Source organism: Cervus canadensis, chromosome 11 (assembly GCF_019320065.1).
Source record: "Cervus canadensis isolate Bull #8, Minnesota chromosome 11, ASM1932006v1, whole genome shotgun sequence".
Classification (NCBI taxonomy): domain Eukaryota; kingdom Metazoa; phylum Chordata; class Mammalia; order Artiodactyla; family Cervidae; genus Cervus; species Cervus canadensis.
Window position 1 is genome coordinate 40,061,492 of NC_057396.1, and position 11,597 is coordinate 40,073,088.

Here is an 11,597-nt window from a genome sequence, read left to right on the forward strand (position 1 = left end):
CATTAACTGGAGGGGTTCTCACACAGAATATTGGATTATATCCTGTTTTTGACTTTTAATCACATGACACCCCTCCTCACCCCGAGTTCATAATCCCACACAATTCTGTAGCCTGTGTTTCAGAATGAGTAGTGATCGATACTGCATAGTGTGGTGGAGGAAGTGAGTAGCTTTTAAACATATTGTACGTGCCTTCAGCCTAATTTCTTTGAATTTGGTATCATTTCTTCCATTTCTTTCTCATTTCAGCACTTCAGAAGCATAACTACAGCCTCCAGCATGTCTGCACGTGTGCACACATACCAGGTTGACAGATTGAAAAAACTGGGTTTGAACCAAATGCAGCAGCAACTTGCTGTGGACCAAGTCCTACCCTCTAATAGAAGCTCCAGGGGCTCACTCCCTCCCAGACCTCTCTAGACTTTAGTCTGTGCTTAGAGATCTTGTCTGGTTATAGCCATTGTTTTTTACTCCTTTGACCACTTAATTTATAGATCTTTTTGACACTGCCAGGTCTCACTTATGGCCTATTTCTCTGCTTCTTCAAGGAATTTGCTTTTATTAGTCAAATATAGGGGCTGCCAGGTTCTATTTCTCCACAGATAACTTGCTTCTTCTCCTAGAGCTAACATATGTAATAAACAGGAACCTGACCTTTACTTCTTATGCAGATACCTATGGCTCTGAATTAGAATCTCTTCTAATTCATTTGTTGATTTCTCAAGTATGAATTGAACTGAAAGAACTCAGAGAGATGGGCTAGTCCAACCATTTCATTTAAAGGACCAGAGAGACAAGTGAATTGTCTAAGCTCATATACTGTCAGTGGCAGAGGGCATCTAGAACTCAGACCAGACAAGCCAAGGCCAAGTTCTTTTTCATTTGTGGCTTTAAGCCTTGAGAGGAGGATGAAGAGGTAAGGGTTTGTAAAAAGGCAGGGTGGGGGAAGGATATGCTTTGGGATGGATGCCAGAGGACCTGGGTAGCCCTCCCTCCTGTGTGCTACACCCACTAAACGTTCCCTGACCCAAGCTGTCACATTTAGGTGCTTATCTTTGTGCCTAAAAGTCACAGGTATAAAGATGAATGAGGTGGATCCTCATCTTGAACTTCTTGGAGGGGAGAAGGAAGAAGGAATCACAGACAGAAACACATTAACTACTCTCTGAGATGGAATTGAAGGCTTCAGTAACTAACCTCGGCATTGTTGTCAGATGTTGATACCCCCAAGATCCAGTCAGTATTTCTGTCTAGCCTGTTATTTGTCTGCCTCGGACTCAAATAGCTGGGAGCAGGAGTAGGGAAAGAAGATGAGAAGACCTAGAGCAGGTCCAAAACAGAAGGATAGAGTCAGTTGGTGGGAATGCCTACCTAAGGAAACGTTTCTGGGATGGAGATCTGGGAATGAAACGTGCTGGTAGGGAATTGAGGGTTGGGGAGTTCTTCACTTCTGTCCTGGTGTGAGGAAAGAGGCATGGTAGGAGCTGGTAGTGTTAAGGACAACTTTTTCTGACTGCTCAGTACTTCCTGACCCCTCTCAAAGAGGTCACAGGGTTTCTTGAAGTCTTCCGTTGGGGTGTCAGTTGGACGTATAGATACCTGTAATGGAATCTCTCTTTTCAGTTTGGTCAGAGATGTGCTCAGAAAAATCAGAAAAACAGTCAGCTGTGGGTGTCCCTATAGGAGATTCCCAAGTCTACCCTTAGTTCTTAGCAGTAGTTCCTCAAGTCCTCACTGATCCTACTTCAGACTTTGCCATATCCCCACCAACCATTTTGTCCAGTATTCAGCTACTGTTTCTACCAGACGGCTCTTTGGAACTCTGGATGTTGTTAGCTTTTCAGAAGCTCCCTAAAGACTATGAGCTTGGTGACATGACCCCCATTTGAACAGCTAGGCAGCCATACTGTAGCCAGTTGTCACTGGGTCACCCCTGGCCCCATTCTTATTAGCTTCTACAGAGAAAGCAAGATGGAAAACTAGGCCCAGCCACAGTAGGGGAAGCCACATCTGATGCTCCACAGGGGTGACCCCATATTACCAGTCTTCAGTGCCTGTTCAATTCACCCTTGTTTTCTTACACAGGGAGCACCTGGTACTTTTCCACTGAGGCCTCTCCACTCTCCTCCCTCACCTTTCATGGTACCACTTTGGCCTGCTTCTCACCCTAGGACTGAGTCGAAATAATTCACCTCTTCCTTCCCTAGTTGGAAGTCCCAGTCTGAGCTTCGACTCTTGGCCACAAGAGAGGCATGTTAGAAGTTCCTTGGCCTGGTTTATCCTGAATTCCCTGTGGACCAAGTAAGGCCAGGAATTCCCAAATACTAGAAAGATGCCGCTGAATCTGACCCTTTGAGTTCAGGATTATATGGCATCAGGGGGATGATCAGATGGCCCTTAGTGATCTTTCTGGCCTCTGAGAATCAGTCAGTGATTTTCCAGTTGTGGAACAGAAACAGTTGGGGTGATCTGAGCTTAGGGTATCATAATCCCACTCCATGTAGTCAGATCATTTGATTTCACTAACCAAGTAATTGTGCTTTAAACCTTTGATAGTGGTACCTAAAGATGTCTAAAGATAACTGTAGAAAGTCTTGAGCTTCATCAATGTTATTTAAATGCTGCCAGGTTGATTACTCTGACAGCGCCTATCTCCTTGATTTTCCTGAGGAAACACTGAATCCACATTTCTGGGGCTGGCTAGGTAAGCAGGTAAGGTCAGTTCTTCCCAGAATTCTAGGAAATTCTCACTGGTACCTCTGATTGAAGGTGTGGGAAGAGAGTGACCACCTAGGTCACAGCTCAGAAGACAGGCAGTAGCAAGAAGAAACCATGTCCAACTGTAACCCTCTCATTCCTCATTAGATGTCCAAATAAAATACAGGGAGTTTGAAAAAAATATTGTTTTTGTCGTTTGGTATTTCTATGCCTGACTTATCTGAGGAACAAATGTTTTCTGACTTTTCTATCTCCTTGCCCTGCACAGACCCCACCTGGTAAGAGTTCCTGTTCCTTAGCTCTAAGTGTCTATTGACAGATTGCTTAGTATGTCAGCCTCCCTTACTCTCGTATAGTAGAAAATCTTTCCAGGCTGGGCATATGGAGGAGACGAACTGGAGTCCTCCCTCCTTCTGTTGGCAGGCCTCTGCATTGGCACTGGCAGTGCTGCGCAGTGTTTCTGGCTGTGTTGGGTTTATTTGTGAGATTAATGTAACAATAAAGTGAAATCTTCCCCTCCGTGTGCTTGTCTGCCAGTCTCTTATGTCAGGGCCCCTGGAAGGTGGGGGAGCCTAGGCGAAGCCCAGTGCGTCAGTGTTTCACTTACAGGATATTCTGAACACAAGGCTTTGTGCCCTCATTTCCTCCATTGCTGCTAGTCCTTCAGCTTTCTCTTATCAGCTGTATGTTCTTGGGCAAATTAGTGAACCTCTGTGAGCCTGGCTTTGTAATCTATAAAATAGAAGTGATAATAGTACTTACTTCACGGTATCAAATGAGATAACCCGTGTAAAGTGGTTGCCATATGAGTCCCTCAAAGATTTCACTGTATGTGACAACAGTCCTTTATGGTGGATCCTTAGTGTGTGAGAGAACATTTACTTCTAGAAATTTTATTTAGAAATTGACTTTTTATACATTATTTATTTAGAAAGGAAATATTTACTTAGTTCAAGCAAATAAGAGGTTTGGGGAGGGGAAGTATTGAATGAACCTTAATATATGGTTAAATGTCTAAATGATATTCCAAATAACTGCATTTTACAGATGATAGATACTTACCTTGTGTTAATATTTTAGTACTTAAACAGTGTAGTTATGAAATAGTCAATAAGAAACATTCTATACCTATGACAGTGGTTATCACAATCTAGAATTATGTTTCTACCATTCCTCAGAAAATACTACCATTACACCTCAGAAGGTTTTCTGCCTTATTTTTGTCCATTTATTCTAAATATAAATGTAAAAAGACTTAACCAATCTGACTTTAAACAATGAGCCACAGAATCAAGATTCATAATCACCTTAATAGAATGAAACCAACAAAATTAAATACAGAGTTTAAAAAATACATCCCGACTTTCACTTTTAAAAAATCTATTGCATTTACACAGTGGGGGGAGAACTTTGATAACAGAAATTCATGTGAAGATGATATTGTTGTTTAGTTGACTGCACATTCTATATGTAGAAGGATCAAGGACTCTGTGTGTAGTAGATGTCACTGGTATTAATATGACAGGGATGTATATATAATTTGTGGAGCATCTAGAAAAGGGCATGGGTAGCCTTCAGAGCTGTCATGTGGAAAGTGTTCTTCCTGGCGCCAGAGGACAAACATTTCCAGTAGGTGGAGGTTGTAGAGAGGCATTTCCTGATTCAGTTGGAGGGAAGCATCTACTTTAAACCAGAGACTACCAACTCCTGCAAAGAAACTAGTATTGTTCACAGTTTTGCAGAAGGAAAAGCTTAGTTGTACAGAGATATAACTATTTAGCACAATTAAATGGACTGTTTATAAATTCTTTTTCACTGGAAGTGAAAGGTGGGGTGATCATTTCCTAGCAATATTAGAAAGAGACTTATGTTAAATTAGGAGACTTCCAAAGTCATTTCTAATGACTAATGGCAGAATTTTCTTTGATTCTAGGACATCTTTGTTAAATGGCATTGTGAATCAAAATGTAGCTTCTTTTTGACTCATTGCCATCACTACCAACATAGATTCATTAATTTGGACTGAAATTATGAGCTTTTTATCCAGTTTTGAAGAGTTGCAGGCTACTACTGTCCTCCAGAAATCAGAAAACAGACATAACAGTCTGTCTGTTGTACTGGTCTATGTGCTATTAGCTTGGACTCCTCTGTTAGCTTCTACTTCTTTCCATTATCACTGTATCCTGAGCTGAGCTACTGTTTAATTTTATCCTTACTTGTCTGGTCAATGACCTATTGGCAGCTATTTTTCAAATGGTGTCAAGCATGTGGGCATTGTGACAGCTGTTTTCTCAGAGACCTTTTTACTCAAGGGTTGTGGTATGTTTCAGAAGACTGGGGCTGCCAGATGCCTGAGCAGGATGGAGAAAAATCTGGGTCTTTACCTGATTTTAGGTAGACTTGTCTAAAGGTTCTAGTAGCCTGATAACTGTTCTTTCTTTCCAGTAAATACTAGCCACCAAAATTAGAGAGGGGAATTCAGTCCTGGCATTGTTTTTGCTAGAGGTAAAGTAGCCTCCCAATTTGTGGTTAATATGAAAACATAATTTTTCGGGAAACCCACATACTCCAGTGCTGACATACTCAACTCCTCCAGTTGCCCTGAAAAGGAGAAATAGGTTGGGAAGAGGGAGTATGGCTGATCTAGTAGATCTGTTTTCTGGAGGAGAGACTTTGAGGACAAAGGGAATGGAGATATAAAACCTTCTGCACTGTGAGCCTGGATAACAGGAATTTAACTTTGCTTTCATCATTTGGCAAACTAATATGGGATATCTTGGGATTCTGTTATGAAATGCTGAATTCCTTGGATACACTCAATGACCTGGTACTTGGGAGGGGGATGCTACAGTGGTTTTCATCTTATTTTGAAAATGGGTAAAGACATGAGAATGCCATGTTTCTGGGGCTGACTGAGGAATCAGTTATTCTGTTTTGAAAGTTCTATGAAACTATCCCCCATGTGTCTGGGTTCATAATAGTTTCTCTGTAATATACAGAAGCCAGTTGGGGAATAGAAAGTACAGTAAAGTGAACAGGTTTCACAAAGATCAATTCAGTCACAGGGGTGTATGAAGAGGGCCTGTTCTGAGAAAGGGCAGCCAAGAAGAAGATCCAGCTTGGTATGCCCCATGGAGGGTAGAATTTCATAAAGGCTTGGTATCAGCAGGTAAGGCCTAAGAGGAAGGCCAGAAATTGAAAAGAGTAATAATTAAAGGAAAGGGAAAATGGGTGGGAATCCTAGCATCAGTCAATAAGGGACACCAATACTGAAGTATACCTATATACACCATGTACCTAAATTAACAAGGCATACTATATAACTAGTATCTGATATATACATCTCATACAATTTTCAATTTGCTCTGTTTTATAGTGGTAAAATATCTATCACCAAAGACTGCGTGAGCCACTAAAAAAGTAAGATTACTTAAAAGACTGTAAAGTTAGACTTGAGATCCTCACCCCTTAGTCATTCATTTGTTTATTCTCTGGAGAAACTGAACTAGTTGGAGCCACCAAGAACAACTGTATTCTACACCAAAAAAGAAAAAAGAACAACTGGTAGCTGAGAGGAGAGGCATCCTACTGAAAATGGAGGTTTAAGTTTCAGCGTTGTGGAGCATCAGATTCCCCTTTCCCTTACTTGGGTCCCCAAACCCGAAATGTGGTTGTTCTCTTAGGCCAGTGCTTTTGCTGCAGCCCTCTCAAGGTAGTTTTTTCTCCCACAGTTCTATTAGTGGTCATAGAGATGGGGTAGATGGTCTCCTTGTACCCTATTCTTGCAGACACTTCTTCCTGTGCTTTCCCTTAAAACTCCCCAGCTTTGAGTCTCATGCCATCAAATTATATCACTTAGGTCCCTTCATTGTTGTTAATCATCCACAAAGTCTACAAGCCCCTGGGTCATTGCCCCTCCTTTTTCAGTAAGTTCAGCTCTTGGCTCACTTCACTCCCCCCAACACTACTCCAGATTTAATTCTTGGTGATTTAATTACACACATGGATGACTTTTTCAACACTCTGATATACTGGTTCCTTAAATAAACAGTCTTCCACTGATTTTATCCTCCACCATTCCTTGCCATTCATTTTCATGGTCATACCTTAGATCTTGTTTATTATCCCAGACTGTAACCCCTCTCTTCTCTCAGGCTCATGTATCCAATTCTCTGACCACCAACTCTATCTTCCAGACTTCTAGCAGCTTGATTGCAATGCTGCCTTATCACCTTTCATTGTCCCTAACCTCCCTGAGTTTCTCTCCTCTCTTCATAAGCAATTTAAATCCCTGGGTCAGTGGTTATGATTCACTTAAATATGCCTTTCTCTCTCTTTTTTTTTTTTAAAGAGGAACTGACTGTTCTTGATTAAATGAGAGGGATTCTCTATTTTTAAATTAATTTGCTTGGTTTGGAGGTGAACCAGGATCCACTTGCTTAGAAGTCATGTTCCAAAATTCATACCACTCATTTCTTTGTGATAATATGAGAAAAATATTACAAACTTCGTAGATTGGGCTAAAAATGTGACCTGATCAGAAAACAAAGACCGATGAGAATTTTGCAAAAATCACTGTTTATATATTTGCTATTGAATAAGAAAATTCTTATCTGACATTAACTCAAAACTGTTTGTCGTGTTTTAACCATACAGAATGTTTAATATTTTACAATGTTTGGGGATTAAACATACATTTTTTTAGAACAAGTGTTAAAAGCATGACCAATTATACTCAGTTTTTAAGTATATCCATTTTGCATTGCATAGATGAAAAGATACATTTTTATGATTTCTCTACTAGTTAACAGTAAGAGGAAGAATGGTGTTCAATTTGAAAGCCAGTGTTTTGAGAAGTAGAATTTGAATATAAAGATATATGTGGCTGTGTTGGATGCACTACTGGACCTATAACTAGCCTCTTTATGAAATTCCTCTTTTTTCCCACTTGCAAACACGTTAAACTCGGTTTACCCTCTTTTTGTTGCACTCACTTCACAAAACTACAGTTTTAGTCAGAGCCAGCTCTTTGCCTACTTTTATGCAGCAGCCATGCTGACTGGCCTCATTTTAAATTCATGTCCATTACTCTCCGGCCCTTAACACTGCCCAACAATCATATTTCGCGAGTCATTCACTTTCTTATGCTAGATGCAACATTTTTCTGCAAAAGGCCAGGTAAGTATTTTAGGCTTTTCGAGTCATATAGTCTCTTTCACTACTACTCTACTCTGATGTTGTAACAAGAAAGTAGCCAAAGGCAACATGTAAGTAAATGAAATCTGAATTTTATGTAATTTTTACATGTCACAATTTAGAATTCATCTTTAGTTTTTTACCCCCAGCCATTTAAAGTATAAAAATTATTCTTAGCTAGGAGACTGTACAAAAACAAGATTTGGCCATGGGCTCTAGTTTGATGGGCTATGTTCCTAAGTTATTTCACAGCTTCTCCTTTCTTCTCAAGTCTCTAACATTGCCTTCTCAGATGATGGCCTTGCTTTCTACTTCATTCATGAAATAATCAGAACATTCACCACTCCTACCACATCTACCCTCTTTCCAGCATTTCTATGCCTATATTCAGTTTCCCTTTCTGTTACTGTGTTTTCATAGCATGATACCTAAATACTGTATAACTTAACTGTGTTTATTGTTTGTTCCCCTGACTAGAATGTCAGTTTCCAGGAGGGCAGAAAGTTTTATCTGTTTTACACATGGTTATATACCAAGCACCTAGAAGAGTGCTTAGCATATAGAAAATGCTCAACAAATACTTGACTGAACATTGGCTACCAGACCAGCAGGCAGGAGTTTAGAGAATTTTTCTCCAAAGAAAACTTACCTCTTTCCAAGTAAAAGAATGCATCTTGGCAGCTGGAGATCCCCTTGAGCAGCCTAAGTGGTATTTTTTCCAAACTTCTTTGAAAAAACACCCACAGTAAGAAATTCCCATTCTATGGAACTGACTCAGTACATAATATGTATATATGATGTATATATGTGTATGTGTATGAAACCAAAGTTTCACAAAACAATTTTCTTTTTATGTGTGATGTATTCTGACATAGTATTTTCTACTCTGTCATTTAGGGAAAAAAATTGGTTGCAAGTGATTAAATGGATTTTACAAACCATTAATGGGCTTGCAACCAAAAGTCTGAAAAATAGTGTAGTGTGTTCTACTAATTACAAGCCTTGTTTATGTACACAGAGCTTCCAACCAGTTTTCTAATGTCTCACTCTTACATAGGAATGGATAGTCAAAGTTCTCCAAACATTTAAGAAATGCTTCTGGAAATTCCCTGGCAGTCCAGTGGTTAGGACTCTGCTTTCACTGCCATGGACCTGGGTTCAATCCTTGGTCAGGGAACCTGCAAGCTGCACACCGTGGCCAAAGAAAAAAGCTTCTAATAGGAAAAAAACAAACCAGAAACAAAGACTGACAATCTCTTTTTTTTTTTCTCTTTTTTTTTTTCTTTTTTCTTTTTTTCTTTTCTCTTTTTTCATTGATATGAATCAGCCATGGAAAAGTGAAGGTCGCTCAGTCGTGTCTGACTCTTTGTGACCCCATGGACCAGTCCATGGGATTCTCCAGGCCAGAATACTGGAGTGGGGCAGCCTTTCCCTTCTCCAGGGGATCTTCCCAACCCAGGTATCAAACCCAGGTCTCTTGCATTGCAAGCAGATTCTTTACCAACAGAGCTACCAGGGAAGCCCATTGACAATCTCAAAACAATAGAAATGTCCTCAGAGAAGTAAGCTGTATTCCCAGATGGAACAGATTGCTATTTAAAAGGGGAAGGGGTGGTCAAGAAAGTAGTAAACTTAAAACACAGTAACAGAAATGTGAAAATTCCAAGGAAGAGTTGGAAGATAGAAATCTTTCAGAAAAACAAAAAGGGGTAGAAATTGAGAAGAAATGATTAAATTATTCTAGGGCAAAACATGGGTGGTAGGCTTAAAGAATAACTAGTCCAGTATGAAAAAGGATGATGGACCCCTGGGTGGTTGTCTTCAATTAAAAACATATAAACTGATAGGCAATATGATGTGTTTGAAAGTGTTGAGAGTTTGGGATAAATTGGGAAAAAGAGGCAATGGCTAATTTCAATCAAAAAAAGTAAATGAAATTATGTTATGCTAATTGGATCAACTATGAATAAATATGTACACAGTCATAATAATATAAGGAATAGTGATTTTACCTAAGTAAGATAACATAGATATTGATATATTGAGGCATGATGGAGGATGAAGAAATAATACATGTGTTTATGAGAGGGCATTGGAGTGTAAGTACATAGCTTATTTCCTATATCAAGAAGCAAAATAATAGTCCAAACTGAAGAATTGAGAATGAGTAGTATAGGGATGCTATTAAGAAATAGGGAGATAAATCCCAAAGGAGTGTTATAAAGGATAAGGTTACCTCTGGGGAGTAGAAATTCAGAGTGCAGGGGGCTGGGGTAGGGTCAGCTGTGCAGTACCATTTGATTTTTAACACGTACTATATGGGGGACTTCCCTGATTGACCAGTGGTTAGGACCCTGTGCTTCCACTGCAGGGGGCATAGGATGGATCCCTGGTCAGAGTTCCGTGTGGCCAAAAGAATTAATGTACTATATTAGTAAAAGTAAAAATGAATACAGTGTTTCAATTATTTGAAAATGCTAGTAGTCAGAGAGAAGGAACTATTTCCCTCAGGTATTGTTAAGATGTAAGATACTGGGAAACCAGGAATACTGATTTAGCACCCTTCTGAAAGAAACTAAAAATTCTCCTTGCTTTGGTACTAAACCTCGTGTTGCTGTGTTACTGTTTCAGACTCCAGTAACTTGTCAACTATTGCTGATACCAGCATCTCTAGGAACAGATATAATTCTGGCCTCTTATATTGTTACGTGGTGGGAGCCAGCAAATGACAGCATGGTATACTTATGTGGCTTTACACACGGCAGGCAGCAGACAATCTCACTAAAGGGGGCTTAAGTAGGAGGCAGCACCCTGGTGATGCATATGGTAAAGGAGAGGGCTCATGTAAGACATTCCCAGAGCATGCTCAGAAGAACTTCTGGGGGCGTGTGTATGTCCTGCTGTAAGCACTGGAGACAGTCCATGGAAACCATCTTATTGACTCTGTGCATGACTCCATTTGTTCTCCTGTACCGCCATGGCCTGAGAAAGGGCTGAGTAGATCAGAAAGGATGAGGTGGAGAAATAAGACTGGGGCAGCCAGAGAGCTGTGTGAGCACTGGAGGGGAAAGGGGGTGAGGGGACTGCAGACAGAGCTAGCAAAACCTTGGTTCCAAATACATCTGTCCCAGATCCATAAATTGGCACGTCTGCTTCCTAACCTTCTGACTTCCACACTTAAATTTAGAGAAGACTCTTCTCACTCTTCTGGCCATCCCCCACCAGGGCATTTTTTAGGTTTTACAAAGTGAGAGGGCCCATGCCTGGTAGGAAGGTGAACCTGGACTTTTCACTCCTTAAATGGATTCGAGTAAGGAAACCTAGTCACATGTAAGCAGGGAAAAGAGTGCATACTCACTGAGGCCAGTCTTGTCTGTAAACAGAACAACCCTGATGTGACCTGAAGGTCTAGGAAGATCCTAGGTCAGAAGTCTCCCCTCTACTACCTCTCCTACCTCCCATGGGTTGCAAAGAGTCAGACACGAATGAGCAACTGAACTGACTGACTGATCTACTATGGTGCCCAGATCCCACATGCACTTCTTAGGGCATCTCAGCATCGCCCTCTAATGGTCAGAAGGGAAGTAGGGATTCAAGTACTGTAGGCACCTGGTTCTTGGAGACTGACCAGAGGAGCCTCTTCTATTCCTTTTTCCTTTTCCAGGTCCCCACAAACATTTATT

At 40.5% G+C, this 11,597-nt stretch overlaps 1 protein-coding gene across 2 annotated transcripts in view; it reads left to right on the forward strand.

Annotated features, from left to right (window-relative positions):
- The window catches only part of NRIP3 (nuclear receptor interacting protein 3), a 28,679-nt gene extending 25,441 nt beyond the window's left edge, over positions 1-3,238 (forward strand). For both annotated transcript variants that reach the window (XM_043482586.1, XM_043482587.1), the window contains one exon: positions 250-3,238. In XM_043482586.1, the coding sequence (XP_043338521.1) occupies positions 250-265 (16 nt within the window). In that variant the 3' untranslated portion in view covers positions 266-3,238. The remainder of the gene's footprint in view (positions 1-249) is intronic.
- Positions 3,239-11,597: the final 8,359 nt, after the last annotated feature.